The sequence below is a fragment of the Haemorhous mexicanus genome, chromosome Z (genome assembly GCF_027477595.1).
Source record: "Haemorhous mexicanus isolate bHaeMex1 chromosome Z, bHaeMex1.pri, whole genome shotgun sequence".
NCBI classification, from domain to species: Eukaryota; Metazoa; Chordata; class Aves; order Passeriformes; family Fringillidae; genus Haemorhous; species Haemorhous mexicanus.
Genome location: NC_082381.1, coordinates 6,225,021 through 6,241,091, shown reverse-complemented (window position 1 = coordinate 6,241,091; position 16,071 = coordinate 6,225,021). Strand labels below are relative to the sequence as shown.

At 46.1% G+C, this 16,071-nt stretch overlaps 1 protein-coding gene across 1 annotated transcript in view; it reads right to left on the bottom strand.

The window, feature by feature from the left end:
• The window catches only part of RAD23B (RAD23 homolog B, nucleotide excision repair protein), a 35,770-nt gene extending 33,245 nt beyond the window's left edge, over window positions 1-2,525 (bottom strand). The window contains exon 1 of the mRNA XM_059836844.1: window positions 2,348-2,525. Coding sequence (XP_059692827.1) covers window positions 2,348-2,413 — 66 coding nt within the window. The 5' untranslated portion in view covers window positions 2,414-2,525. The remainder of the gene's footprint in view (window positions 1-2,347) is intronic.
• Between the last annotated feature and the right edge of the window lie 13,546 nt (window positions 2,526-16,071).

The following is a 16,071-nucleotide window of genomic DNA, read 5'->3' as shown; positions in this document are numbered from 1 at the left end:
CCAATTTTACAGAACCAGAACCCAACTTGGGAGCAACAGGTTTCCTGTGCCTATCGCAACTACATGATTTTTGGCCTTGTCACAGCATAGGGCAGAAATCCAAGTAAACAAGCCTACCTCTGAGAAACACACACATGGTCCAAAGACTAAAAGTAATGTTTCCCAAACTCCATGAAACACGTTTCAAGGTCTCAGGAAATTAATCTAAGAAACCAGAGCACTTTTAGCTAAAATCCATGTATTCCAAAAAATCTGACTGAGAACTTCAAAGCAGACACTTGTGAGGCACTTCCTCAACATAGCATATTTCAAAATGTTTTCTGATTTGAAAACCCAGTTTATAACTGAAGGCTCAAAGCTGAACTTCTCTTTACTAAGTTCTATGATTTTTAGTATTTCCAACAGTAATTTTCTTAGTAATTTTCTAAAACGTGTGCCATGGAAATTTAAACACGTTTTTCACCTCTACAGCTAATAATAAGATCAAATCTTTATTCTGCCCTTTTTAAAACAAAGTTTCCCTCAAATTCTACCAGAATTCCTCTGTCTTAACATCCATTCCTGGCCAAAACTTGAAGCTATGCTCATGAGGAGCATTTTTATTTTGAGCTACTGTAGCTGCTACATCTATAAACAGAGGGTGCAGTCTCATTTTCCCACAATTCAACTTGTAGTCATTGCATTTTGCTGTCTCATAAACTGGTGAGGGCTTTGAATGGCAACACTCCTTCAGTCCTCTCCTTGAATTTACTTCCCAGGACCTTACTGAATGCAGAGAGCAAGAGGAAAAAAAAAAAAAAAAGAAAAAAAAGAGAGTTTCCTCAGTAGCAGCAAAGACTTATGTTTTAAATATTTGAAGGTTTCTGACCCCTGCTTCTCCTAGGCATTTGCCATGCCCCTCAGTCACAATGGTAACCCAAATGAGCTCTTAGTTCAACTTTCAACTGTCACCCTTTATTTTTCTTAAGATGGAAGGGGATGAACCAACAGCCTTTATAAAAGCAGATACAATACTCCATAGCTTCTAGAGCTTCACTGCCCACCTGTCACAGGAAAGGTTGCTGGAAAGGAAAGCTGCCAGCCTCCCCAGATCTTTCAAACCAAGGCCACAAGTGTGTCTGGACTTGGCTATCAAACCAACCATCTCTGCTCAGGCAAGTGACAAGGCAACTTCCAACCCTGCCAACTCACTTAGGGCCCTTCCTCTCATCTCAGAATACTGCATTTCCCTGAGGATTTTCCAGCAGGCTCCTGTGTGCCAGAAGAAAACATTCACCTGGAAGCAAAACATGTCTCCTCCTCACTCAGAGCATCCTTGGACACATCCAAAGGCGCTGGGGAGGGGGAACGAGGCTGCTGTGAACCCCATCACACACCCCAACACCAGCTGCACCGAGGCCAGCAGAGTCTCTCCTGCACTCCCTCCCCTCCTAAGTGCAGACTGATTAATCACTGCAGCTCGCCCCGTGAGGCCAAACAATAAAACCTCCCACCTCCAAAGACCTGCCCGGGCACACAGCGGTGCACCTGGCAGCAAACACCAGCCCCTCTCCAGATCACACTCCTGCCACGGCAGAAAAGCCCCACCACCCTCACAGCGTTTCCCTTGTGGGAAACCATGGGAGGATGGGAAGGACCACCACATTTTCCTTCTGCTGGACCCCCAGACCCACCTCGGGAGAGGGATGCTCCCCCAACATCCCCTCTCCCAGTGCTCCCATTATAAACCTGTACCCCACTGACTGCTAACATACGGCACCCCGCTTCCCGACAGGAAAAACTTCCCTTTCCTACAGGGCTCCTCTCCTCCCCAGGACTACGTGAGATATTTATACCCCCTCCCACCTCCCGGGCTGTTTCCCCCTTCCCTCCTGGGTTATCCCCTTTCCACCTCAGAGCGATTCCCCCTTTCCATCTCCCGAGCTATTCCCCCTCCCACCTCCGGGGCGTTCTCCTCAAAAACAAGGGGGGAAAAAGTCCTTCCGCCGGAGGTCTGGCCACGGCAGCCCCTTTCCTTCAGCGATGGGAAGTCACTCCTACCCACCAGCACCCCGAGGAAAAGGGGTCCCTCATCACTCCCGGCTGAGCACACCCCCTCCCCGCGGCCCCGAATCCCCCAAAACCATCCCAGGCGGACACCGCACCACCCCCGCGGCCCTAACCCCTCACTGAATCTCCAGCCACCTCCACAGGAGGAGTCCGTCCCTCCCTTTCCCCGGGGGCGAGGGCACAGATCCCCGCATCCCTGTCGACGGCCGCGTCCCGCGGATGGGGGGGGAGGGAAGGGGGGGGTGCGGTGGAGGGGGGGAATGGCGGGGGCGGGGAGGGAGCCCGAGAATGGCCGCACCGTCTCCTCGGGGTCGATGTCGATGCGGAAGGTTTGCTGCTGCAGCGTCTTCAGCGTGATCTGCATGGCGGCGGGTACGTGCCGCACTCCGGCCACCCTCGTCCCTTCCCCGGGAAGAGGTGGCGGGGAAGAGGCCGGGAAAGGGAGGAGGAGGAGGGAGGCGGTGCCGGGCTCGGCGGGAGGGGGGGACGCGCATGCGCCGCCTGAGGCGCCCGGCATGGCGCAGGCGCGGGCGCGCCTGAGGGCGGGGAGAGCGGGAGGAGGGGCCCAGCTAGAGACGCAGAAATACAAAAATATATATTTATATATATATATATGGAGAGAGAGAGAGAGAAGGAACGGAGCGATTGCGGGGGAAAAGGTCTGCGAGTCCGGTCTGCGAGCGGACAGTACCGTGTCAGCCAGGCCGTGGCACTGAGTGACGCCTCCAGTCGTTGCTTGAACACCTCCGGGGCAGTGACTCTGCACTCTCCTTGGGCATCCCGTTCCAATGCCCAGTCACGCTTTCTGTGAAGAAATTTTTCCTAATAACCAGCTAAATCTCCCCTGGCCCGGCCAGGGGAGATTACTGCATTACTTCCGTGGACCGCCTGTTCCAATGCTTTTCACCATTTCTGTGAAAAAATTCTTCCTAATATCCAAATTAACCCCCCTCTGCCAGAGCCTGAGGCCGTTCCCTCTCGTCCTGTCCCTGTTCCCTGGAGCACAGCCTGACCCCCCCCAGCTGTCCACTCCTGGCAGGAGCTGTGCAGAGCCACAAGGGCCCCCCTGAGCCTCCTTTGCTCCAGGCTGAGCCCCTTCCCAGCTCCCTCAGCCCTTCCTGGGGCTCCATTCCCTTCCCAGCTCCATTCCCTTCTCTGGACACGCTGCAGCCCCTCAGTTTCCTCCTTTAAATGAGTGGCACAGGACACACCACTTGTAAGTTGTTACACAAGTTTATTAATACGCACTTGCGGGTTTATAGCACCCCAGTTCTGCCAGTGCTGGTTTCATAGAATATAAAAAACCATCTAATCCCAACCCCTCTGCCATGGGCAGGGACACCTCCCGCTAAACCAGGTTGCTCAAGGCTGCTTTATCCAACCTGTCCTTGAACACCACCAGGTGTTGGGGCATCCACAACTTCCCCAGACAACCTGTTCCAGTGTCTCACCATCCTCACAGCAAAGAATTTCTTACCTATATCCAACCTAAATTTGGGATAAATAGCAGAGATTCCCCTAAAAAGGGGAGATTCCCTAAATCTCCCCCCTTTCAGTTTGTACCTATCCCTCCTTGTCCTGTCACTAGCGTTCCCAACAAAGTGTCCCTCTCTGTCCCTTCCCTGTAGGCTCCTTCACATACTGGAAACTTCTGCAGGCTGAACAGCCCCAACTTTTTCAACCTGACTTCACAGGGAAGGTGCTCCTGATGAACTTGGTGGCCTCCTCTGGACTTGCTCCAGCAGTTCCATGTCCTTCTAACACTGAGGACCAAGAGCTGGATGCAGCACTGCAGGTGAGGGTCTCACAGGAGGAGAAGAGAGGCAGAATTGCCTCCTCTGACCTGCTGCCTACGCTGCTTTGGATGAAGCCCAGGATTAATTTGGCTTTCTGGGCTGTGAGTGCGTGCTGCTGGCTCATGGTGAGTTTAGTAGTTTGCAGTTCAGTGTTTGAGTAGTTGATGCGTGCCTTTGATGGTTTATTAATCTGTGTTTGCCCTGGTGCTCCTTAAGTAATATAGGAGGAGAGCTGCTACAAATAAACTTTAAAGTTGAGCCAGCTATGTTGGTAAAAGAGACCCTTTCCCCTGCACCTTGTAACCTTTTCCATCTGCAAGTGTGGGATCTCCTGGGACATTTTCTTTGTATACAGACTGTCTTTCTGCAGAAGGGGATACTTATGTCAAGCTGACTTAATTGCAGTTAAACTCCAAATTTCCTAGCATTGTGTAATAGCCAGAGAATTTCTAGCCTGCCACATTGTCAGCTTGATGTTTGTAATAAGAACCATCTTCTAACTCATTTTTTTTACAGCAGGCTTGGCTTCCTCACTGTTTCCTCCCAGCAGCATGGCCAGAAGACGGCATTGCCAGGCAGAGGGAAAGAGGGAGACCCCTTTCCCTGCAGGAGTGAGGGAATGGGGACGTGCTACACGTACACACAGGGCTGCTCATGCTCTGACACACAGCTGCCAGACAGCCAGAGCCTCCTGCAGCTTTCGCAACTAAAAAGAAACCGCTGACTGTTGCTAGTAGGAATCCAGCATTCTTGACAGCACAGAGTAATTTTCTTGCTCTGCGTGGAGAGCCATTTAAAAAAAAATCACTTGCTATTTTTTGCTTAGGTGGTTATAACTTAAAATATGCTGCTTCATACCTAAGTCTATACTTTGAAGATAAAAGGGAGTTTTTTAAAAAAAACTTTTCATTCAGCAGTCCAGATATGTAAGTGCTGAGCTTCACATGCAAACTAAAGTACCTCATGCTGAGGGGTTGTGTCAGTTTCACTACTCTTTTCTGCTCAGATTGTGTTAAACTACTCATTCTGACTTGTGTGTTTGCTGGTTAGTATGTGAAGCAGTTCTGCCCAGGGCTAAGGGTTCATTTGCACAGTGGCTGTTTAGCTCTGCTTGTAAAAGCCCCAGAATTACTGGGGGCTGTGAACAGCTAAGGATGAAGGTTTTTTCCCCTGACCATTTATTTGAATTTTAAAATAGAATGAAGGGAAAAAAAAGAAGCTGTGATTTTTTTTTTTTCCTCAGAGTGGTTCAAGAACTTATGACAACTCACTATATGAAGAATACAATAAATAAACAGATTCTTGGTATTTTCTCTAGCTCAGCCCATTCAGCTCCATAAAATCTGGCAGGGCTTGGCTCTACAGTTCTTTCTTGCAGTTGCAGAATTGAGGGTTGGAATTTCTTCCCCAGAGCACTCTCATCATTCAGTTTCATAGTGCTTCTCCTTGACAGGCAGTGCTTGGTGATTTTTTTTTTTCATTCTGTGTCTGAAGTATTTTGGGTAAGCGCCCTGTGTACAGACTGAAGCATCACAGTTAGCTAACTTCATTTACAACAGTTTATATGCTGACTCAGTCAGCATACAAACCTCTCCTATGCAAAGAGAAAAAAACTTGGATTGATTTGAGAGAGATGCGAAATGAAGCCAAAGACTTAGAAAGATGTTTTGGTGGCAAATGCATGGCAAATGCATACAATGATTACTTTTGGATTCTTGCTTCCAAGTAACTTGATTTCCCTGGTGCCCTTGCTTCAGCTGTGTGCTGCCATGGCTTTGCCCCTCTCAGCTCTTTTTGGTTGTCCATGATTTCCCGGGAACCGCTCTCTACCCATACCTGTTCACACTCCTGGGTTCAAGGACCCTAATTGTTACAGAACCTGTTGTAACAGTATCAGTGTGCACTGTCTGCATGTTGTCACCTCCGGTTATGTGTGTGTCACCTCACCAGCCACAAAAGAAGTCCCTGTTGCATGATACTCAGGTTTGTCTGCTTATCTTGGGAAGTGTTTCTGTGGTTTTCATGGCAAGCACTGAGGCAAAGACTCGAATCAGTGCCCTTGGTAAGTCAATTCAAGCTCTGCAATAACATGCAGTAAGTACACACGTCCTCCTTGTTACCTGGTTCATCCCACTGTTTTAGAAATCTGTGTGCAATTCAGGCTGCCTTATCATTGCCATAATTTTTACAAGTCCTACCCAGATTATAGGTCTGATGGCAGATAAAGGATATGAAGGTGACTCTCACCCCAAAGAACTGTTTAGGGAGGAAAGGGGTGAAATGGTGCTTTCAAGAAAGCAGCACATTCTGTTTCAGACCTTTTGAGGTGGGTGGAGGCTTTTCAAAAACAAGAGAGCACTGACAGAAGTGGCCTGAAGAAGGCCCTGAAGGTGTAAAAAGCAACTTTTTTTTGTCTGTGTTGAACTGGGAGGAGATATGCAGAGGGCAGTACTCCAGGCAGATGCTTGTCAATCTGGATAACAGAGGTGATGGAAGGGAGAAGCAAGCTTTTGAGCTGCTGGTAGAGGTTAGAAGAGTTGTTACGCAGGTAGCAGAGCCCCAGAAGGGCAGCACAGCCTGTAGGGGCTTGGGATCAAATAGAGCACATGCTGATAATGGAGAGGTGAGGGGAGTTAGCATCATCACTGACAGGCAGTAGCATGACCTTACCCTTAATGAAAAGCAGCATTTCACACGTATTTCACAATAAGTGACCTATCCCTGAAAAATGCTTCAAAAGCAGTCTTTTCCCACTGATTGTGGATGTGAAATAGAAATTAATTAATGGGAGGTGTCCTAGGCTGTAGTGTTAATTTGCCATTAGTGTGAGATTTTCCATTGAGTTGACTTCTCCATGCAGATCTCCCACTGGCTTTCCCTGTATCACAAATTAATTGAGAACACCAGTGGACCTTTTGTGAAGGCTGAACAACTGCAGGCATGTCTCTGGAGCAGGTGAACCTCGACTTAGATTCAAGTTTGCAGTAACTCATTAATTCACCCTCAGTCTTATTCCGCAGGCACTCTGGAGCTTTATCTGCCTCCTGTTGGCAGCATTGTTTCTTCTGGTACAGAAATAATTTGGGGGCTTACTTGTGCTGTGAAACTGCTACCACGCTCCCTCAATCATCCTCATTTATTGTGCAGGAATAACACTGAAGCAGGTTCACACTGTTTGTCACTATAGTAAAGTGCATCTGTGCAGGTTAATCAGCTAATTAGACAGTGAGATAGTAGGCAGTGACCATGGAGGCAGTGGTTACATGCAGCAAGGTGGTTGTAACCACTTCAGCCACTACCAGCTGCAGGAAAAGAGGGTCTGGATCTTGCTTTTCCTTGGATTTATCTGTAATCTCTCATGTCTGTGCACCTCATGGTCTGAAAAAAAACAAGTCAGCAAAAGGGGCTGGATCCTTCAGACTTGGAGACATCTCACTTTGAAGCAGTGGTACTGCCTTGGATGGGGGAAATCATTGGGTACATTTTCAGCAGCACTCAGAAGCATGGAAATTCCCATTGGAGTTCCTATCAGCCCTTGGACACCATGGATGTTAGCACTGGAGTCTCCAGAGAAGAACCTGCAGTTCAATTTTATTGCGCACACTGATGGAAAGTTATTATGAGATCAAAATGAAACCCAGTGGTTACCGATAAAAGGGACTGAAATTTCTTTTATGCAGGGTTCATACTTGAGAGCAATTTTTATTTTTTATTTTGAGAGCAATTGCTTTTCTGTTGTTAGTTTTTCAGCCTGATTGACACTCAAACAGCTGCCAAGAATACTTGGAATTCACTATAAAATAACAGCGTGGCAAGTGCATTAGACTGTCATCTTGACAGGCTTATATATTTATTATGCTAATTATGTGGGTGTAGTAATTGTATTAGGAATATCTATATATTTTCCATCAGTAAAATCAGTACCAAGTATGGGGAAACACGCAAAAGATTTCTCAGCTGACTCTAATCTGCAAATTTTCCTTAAACATGTAATAAAAGTTTTCATTCAGCAAAAGCCTTTTACTTTAATTTATTTCCTCTATACAGAAATTTAGAAGCAGAAGCTATAGTAAGTATATGAATTTCTTAATTTAAATCACTATTAATTTATTTTATATCATTTATTAAGGAAGTAAGGGATGAGGTGTGGGGAGGGGCATCTCAGTCTAGGGTGTGTCTGCAAGGCATGCTGCCTCCAGGAGCTATTCCTACTGCATAGTCCAGCTTCACAACGGCACTGGGGTTACAGTTGGAATCTAAGCGCTTTATCTGTTTTATCTGTTTGTTTGTTTGTTTGTTTATATACTCCCTTGCCATCAGGTCAGTGTCATTTTGCAACTGCAGGAAATGAGGTTTGCCAAGAGAGGCCAAATGGGACTTAAAGTTGAGTACCAGGCTGCATAGTGCTTCTTGCCCCAAGCATTTCAGAGAAGAGGTCATCTTCCAGGCTTGTAACAGCCATGGCTAGTGACTCTGGAAGCTTATCCCAGCAGTGTCAGTGCCCTGAACACACTATTGACTGGCACTGGAATCAAACTCTTTAAATCTCTGTGTGCAGAAACAGCCTAGGAGAGGGAGGTATTAAATTCTATATGCTTCAAGAGAGTTTATCTGGGAATGAAAAAATATTTTTAACATGTAAATTTTCCTTATTTAATCACTGATTTCTTTGGAGTGCCTGAGAGCTAAAAGGGAAGGGAATAAAAATGATTGGGATTTGACAAATGCCTCTGAAGACAGTTATCTGATGTCTGTGCCTGTTAGCAGGAAGGGCTGCTGTGGCTCTAGGGGGGCTTTAGAGTGTTTCGAAGTGCAGACTCTTTGCCAACTATTCTAATATTTAGGCTTTGTTTGAGCTTCTGTCCTGTCTGTGTCCCTGCCTGTCCTGTGATAACAAGGGCAAACGGGAGCCGGAAACTGTGCATTGTCCTCCTGTGGTTCTGCAGAGCTGCTGTGGAAAGGCCAGACATCTGAATATTCTAAAGCAAGGCCAGTAATTGCATGAGCCATTAGAATGGCAAATACTGCAGCCAGCCCATTTCTATTGACAGTTGTCACAGGGTGAGTCTTCCCAGCTTCAGGATGGGACTGAGCAGTTCCAGAGTGGATTGCTGAGTGCTCTATAAAAAGCTTCTAGGAAAATGACGTCAGGAATCGTCAGCAATTAATCTGGAACATCGATTCCAAGAATAATATTTATCTGAAAAATAGTGAATCAAATCCTACAGGTCTAACAGGGCCTACTATGAGTAAATTAGATCAGTTTATTTTTGTATGAGTCATTAATCATATTGCAGTCATCACTGTGGTTATCTGAAAGTATTTTAATTTAATCAAAATGTAGTTAAAACTCATGTAAACAAATTTGGCCTAAGCTGAACAGCTACACACACAGACCAATCTTTTCCAGTGTGGTGTGAGGAATTAAACACCAAAACAGATCTTTCTACAGAGATCTGACTATGGATTTTTACATTACTTGATTTTGAGCATGCACTTTCCAACACATTGCTTTCTGTACTGACTGCCAGATAAAAGAGAACAATGCACTGTGCTCTGAAGCTTTTGTCACAGTGTTTGTAGCTTGTACAGGCCATCTGCTGTGGAGTAATGTTGCTGCTACAGTACATTGCTTTCCTAGCATATGTGTAACCTGACAGCTGGGGAGTGTGAACCCTCTGGATTCAACAGGAATTCACTTGGATGTGTAGTTATTCTATCTTCATAAAGCCTCACGTAAAACAATACCAACTCCTAGGTCACAGACCAAAAAAGCATGGTAGTTGGCACAGATATGGGTAGCTTCTACCCCAAACTTTTACTTGGAAGAGAAGATGGGATTCCAGAAAGAATTCAGATCCTGAAGCTCAGAGCCTTGTCCAGCCAGACTTTGAAAACTTCCAAAGATGCCATAGCCTCCTCTGGCTCCTGCTATAGTGCATAATAATTTTCATTTTTTCCCCTTCTAACCATATGCTGAACTTCTCTAGGTTCTGCTGATGTCACTGTCTTTTGTCCTCCTGCCAGGGAGTGTTCTTCATGGGGAAGACCCTGGCCCCATCCACTTGATCTCATCCCCACAGGCACAATGGTGTGCTGTGAGCTACCCCAAACCATTCTGTGTTCCATGTTGAACCAGCCCCAGCCCCACAGACCCTCCTCTCAGGGTGATTATTTTGGTCCCACAGTTCCAGTGGCCTCCCCTGAGCCCTACTGGTTTGTCAGTTCTGCCTGGGACCCCAAAGAGGACACAGTGCCCCAGTGAAGCCTGGTGGGTGCTGAGCAGAGGAGATCACCCTGGCCCACCTCCCTGCACCATGGATAGGAGAGAAAATACGTGCAAGTCTGTGGGGATAGATGCCAGAATCCCGAGGGAATTGGCTGATGTTGCCAAGCCAGTCTCCATCATAGTTGAAAAGTCATGGCAGTCAAGGGAATTCCCCTGCCTGGAAAAAAGGAAGCATCACTCCTATTTTTAAAACTGTGAGAAAGGAAGACACAGGGAGCTACAGACCAGTGAGCCTCACCTCTGTGCCTGGGAAAATCATGGACCAGATCCTTTTGAAGCAATGTTAGGGCACATGGAAGACAAGGAGGTGTTCTAAGATATCCAGCATGGCTTCACTAAGGGAAAATTGTCCCTGCCCATCTGGTGGCCCTCTGTGGTGGAGTGACTGCTGTGGTCAGCAAAGGAAGACTGACCAATGTCATCCACCTGGATTTCTATGAAGCCTTTGGAGAGACCTGGGTTTGAAGGGTGTAGGATTGAGTGGAGGAGGAGCTGGCTGGATGGACATAGCCAAGGAGTTGTGGTCAATGGTCAATGTTCCAAGTCTAGCTGGAGGCTGTTCCAAGTCTAGCTGGAGGCTGGTCTCCCTCAGGGCTGTGTCCTGGGACTAGAGGTCTACCTTCCTAAGTGACAGGGAGAGCAGACAGGGAGAGCAGCTCCTCAATACGTTTGCAGCTGACACCAAGCTGCAGGAACAGTGACACACCTGAAGGATGGGGCCAGCCAGGAGCACCTGGTCAAGCTCAAGAATGGGACCCAAAGAACCCAATAAGGTTCAACAGTCCAGTTGACAGATGCTGCACCTGGGGCAATCCCAGACATGAGCACAGACTGCCAGAAGAATTCCTTGAGAGGAGGACTTTGGAGTTCTTCTGGTGGAATAAAAAGGAGGACATGAGCCCATGGTGTGGGCTGGAAGCCCAGACGGCCAGCTACAGCCTGGGCTACACCAAAAGCAAGGGGGGAAACATGTCAAGGGAAGTGATTATTCCCCTCTACCCTGCCCTCAGGAAACTCCACCTGGAGAGCTTCATCCAGCCTGGATATCCCAGCACAAGAAAGATATGGACCTCTTAGAGCTGGTCCAGGGGAGGCCACAAAGATGCTCAGAAGGCTGGAGCACCTGTGCTAAGGAAAGACGGGCTGAGAGTGTTGAGGTGATTCAGCCTGGAAAAGTGAAGGGAAACCTTAGAGCACTTTCCAGTACCTAAAGGGACTACAAGAGACCTGGAGAGAGATTTTCCTCCAAATATCTGCCCTCTTTCAGCTTAAAGCTATTCCCCCTTGTTTTATCACTCCATGCCCTTGTAGTGATAAAACAAGGGGGAATAGCTTTAAGCTGAAAGAGGGCAGATATTTGGAGGAAAATCTTAATTCAGGTGATAGTGAGGCCCTGTCACAGACTTGACCAAAGAATTTGAGAGATCTCTGTACCTGGAAGTGTTCAAGGCCAGGCCATATGGGGCCCAGAGCTACCTGATCTAGTGAATGGCATCCCTGCTCTTGAGGATGAAGGGGAGGGATGGAACTAGGTTATCTTAGGGGTCTTTTCCAACCCAAACTTTTCCAAGATTCCATGAAAGTCTCCTTGTGGGAGGAATCAGGAGAGCCCAGAGGGCTGGCCAGAAGTGCTGAGATGTGGGAAAAGCCGGTGGAACTTTGCACTGCAGCCTCCCAGGGAGACACGAGGCCAATGAACCTTCTTACCTCACGTGCCTGGAGTTCACTGCCCCAGACAGAGTGACCTGATGGAGCCCTGGGAATCAGAGGATCATTAGGTGCCTTCTAGGTAAACATAAAATCATCAGGGACCTCTCCCAGGCTCAAAAATGGCCTGAGAGTGGCTTCACACTGTCATCAACCACCTCACTCAACCCCCTTCAGACAAATCCCAAACAGGCCAATGGAATTGTATAAGACATGATTTTCTAGGAGACCCCTGAGCTGATTATCCTCTACTCCTGGAATTCCTCTGCTTCTTCATCCCTGCCTTTGGGTTAAAACACCTGGGAACAATGTCAGTGGAAACTGAGAGGAAGAAGGCACCAAGTACCTAATTTTTGCCTGTGTTTGCTGTCAATGTACTGTTGAACCCATTTGTCATAATTTCTTTACCTGATTTACTTCTTACATAGCAGCAGAAGCACTTCTTGAACCCTGGCTTAGCTCTGGTTTTCCTGATCACACCTCTGCACACCTCAGCAGAAATAATATAATGTCTGTCATAACCTCTCCTAATTCCTACTGTGCTTATAATTTTTTTTTTTTTTTGCATTGCTCTGTCATGAATTCTCTTTTTAGCCAAGCCATCCTCCTAAAATATCTGTTGTGTTTTATGTGTTTTATCCTTGAGCATCAGCAAAGATTTTTTTGTTGAGCTCCTTTGCCCTTCAAACCCCACAAGACCTGGCTCCCAGGAGCTGCCTCACACCTGCCTCTTCCCCTGAGTAAGCCACAGCTTTCTGTAGTGAGTTTCAGGGCTATTGGCCTTCCTACTCCCCACCCTGGTCCAGGATCTTGAACTCCCCTGGGTCTGGATCATTACAGTTATGCCCTGACCAGTTCTTCCTTATTTTTAAGTAGCACATCCAGACCAGCATAATCCCAGTTGTTGCATCTAACATATATGTTATCTCTGACATCCTCTAGAACTCTCCCTAATGGCCTTTCCCTTGCTGCAGGTGCCAGGAATGATGAATCCCTCCAGAAGACCCAATTCTAGGTGCCAGAAACTCGACCATGGCAGGAGCACTGTAGTTCTGTCTCCCACACTGTGCTCTATCTCAAATGTATAATGTAGGAATATGAGACAGGGCCAGCATATCAAATATGAGTCTCTGCTTCCTAGAAATATCTTAAAACGTAATAAAATCAGGGATTTTGTTGTAGGCTTTGTGTTGTTGTTTTGTTCAGGGTATTTTACTCCATATGACTCTCCTAATTAATTATGATGAGTCAGAAACTGCTTCTCCTGTAACTGAATGTCTTCCTGCCTGCTGTATAATGTGTTTGTGATCAGTTTAAACCTGTTTAGTCTTGGGCCAGCACGACCACTTAGGCTTTCAGCATTCATTTGTATTCATGTACAGTAATTGTACTACTCCAGGCTTGCATTTCGTGAGACTAAATATGCCAAACTTCTTTAGTTTTGCCTTCTTTCTCATGAGTATTTTAGTTGTCATTCTCTGCAGTTGTTCTGACTTGATTCAATCTTTCTTGAACTTGAGCTGGAGCTTGTTCCACGCCAGCATCTCACTGGCATGGTTTGTGCTTCTGGATCTTGCTTTGCACCTGCCCTGTGGAACCACTGGAGAGTCTCACAGCTTTGTCTTCTTAGTGACATGTTGATACATTTAGGACACAGTTACACACACTTTCCTGTCTCTTTCAGCAGTTTTCAACCACTGGTCTCACAGAAATTCTTACTATTGTTGCCAAACAGGGGTCTAGAGTCTACACTGCTTAAATTTATACACTTTCTTCCAGTTTTCAGGGGCACGTCTTTTTCCACCTGGACAGTGTCTCTAAACTGAGCTAATACACTTAAGTTTCTGCAAGGTGTTTCCACATTTTGCAGCCCTGTCATTAAAGGAAAGTCACAGTGAGTCGCCAGAGAATTTCTCAAAGTTCTTACTTCTGAAATAAGGTCCTCTCTCTGCATCTGCTATTCCTTCTCTTCCTGCAGTCAGCTCCCTCCCTGCTGAACCTTGATGACACTGACCACCATTCATGCCAGTAATGCTAATTATTTCTCAGATGACGTTGAGTTATGTGGATAATGTTTTGTCTGTGCAAAGGGCATCAGCAGAATATCCAGTATTTTTTGATGGCTCTTGGTACTCAAGACTGTTTTTTTGTTTTGGATTGCTTCAGATGACTTGGGCTGAATGATGCTGCTGTGCCTAGACACTCCTAGCACCCAAGTGGATACACACACACATATCCCTGTTCTGTACTTCCCTTTATCGTTGTCAATGTCATTTTTTTAGGAAGCCATCCACAGACATTTGCACACAAGTGCCACAGCAAGTGCTTGAATGCTAATGGGGCATCAGACTCACAGGGAAGCACTGCCTTGCTTCATTAGGTGGCTGAGGAGCGTGCTGGGTGCTACTATCTTTAAGAGAGATCTGCACAGATTCTTAGTTGGCTGCAGTACACATTCCAGTTGAGCACTACTTACCAGCCAAATTTCAAGGTTCAGCAAGCAATTGAGCTAGGGCAGACGGAATAATTACAGAGTTGTGAAAGGCTGAAATGTAAAACAGATGAACAGATTGTTCCCTCTACCTGTCAACCTTGGTGGGGGAAAAAAAGTTCAGCTTCTAGGTAGAGGCAGTCTCTTAGCTCAGAGGGGTCTTCCCTCTCTCCCAAAGCCCAGAATGATGCTTTAGACTGCATTGCACACAGCAGTATCACATCTTTAGTTAGTGTATTTTGTGTTCTGACACCAGCCTATCACCAGGACTCATGTGCCCAGGCTGCACACACCAGGTCCCTGCAATATACCATGCCCAAGGGTGCTGTTCCCAAGCACAGTCTCTCAAGTCCAGCTGGTCATTTCATATTCAGGGTTGGATCCTACTGCACCTCTCAAGTAAAGCCTTTTCTAGTACTAACTGAGCCACTTTTAGCTGATACGCCTTTCTCCATTGCAGCTCTTCTCTCTCTGTCTGCACTGTAGTGAGGGATTGCAGTACACAAGAGGGTACCAGGTTTGGCTCTGGTTTCCCTTGGTTACCAGTGAAATCAAATATGAATAAAACAGAGGGCTGATTTCCTTTGGATTTAGAAGGTCTTTTTTTTCCTCCTCTTTATTCCCAATTGGCTAAAATCTTTTATTCTTTTCTTTTTCTGCAGTTTCCAACTGCAAGTTTAAGAAGTGTTTCAGAGGAATGGGGAGGATGCCTGACTGGAGGTAAAGAGGCCTGCCTGCTAATGCTGCCCAAAGTAAATGATCAGCTAATGGTTTTGGTTTTAGCTGTATGTGGCTCAATCCTCTCCCATCGGGTAGACTCTGCACAATGCAATGACTTGAAAATTAGCTTCACAATTAATTTTTTTTAATTAAAATGAAAGAGGAAATTAAATTACTGCCAGTGAGAACAGAAGTAACAGTCATTCACTAATTGTTTGTCAGAAAACAGGTTCAGTGAAGGGGAAAATCAAACTTGATCGGTATTGCTGGGTTTGTCTTCCTACTTTCTTGGCTAAATGGTGTTTTCTGAGATCAAGGAGAGAACCAAACAACAGCAATTCCGTTTCAGGATTTTTGCAGGGTTTGCTTGCATGTCAGGTTACAAATATTGGTAGTTACAGTGGGACTTTGTTTCTGCTACAATTGTCACATACAAGTAAGATTACTGGAAGTTCAAGAGGCCTGAAAGGAATAATTTGCTTGAGGTAAGAACTTTAAAAAAGCTAAGCATAAAGTCATTCAAGTTGGGTATAAAGGCCAAACATCAGATCAGGCAAAGCCGGCAGACTTTAACCAAGCTTCAGTGAGACCCAGTGAAGAGGTCATGTTGTCCAAGTTAATTGGCACCGAGAGAAATTAGAGTTATCAGGATTATAAATTTATCAGTTATAAATTTTTCTTTCTCCTGAGCACTGCTATTGCATGCTTGCTGTAAGAAAATAGACTGAAAGGACCCTGCTTCCATAGGAGTGCACACTTAGAAAGGAGCAGAAGAGAAGTAATGGGGAAAACAGAAAGAACCTGGCAGTGAAGCAACAATAGTACATGTTCAATAGCACTTCACAGTGAGATTCAAAAGACCCAAATAACCACAACCCTCAGCAGTGTGCTGCTTCTTATAAGGAGCGGGGCTTTCATGTTTCCAGCTGAAGCACAAGAGACAGGCAGCTCATGTGAATTACATGCTTGTCCATGTACAAATGCCACCCAATGCACTCAGGATGGATTAAAACTCTTCT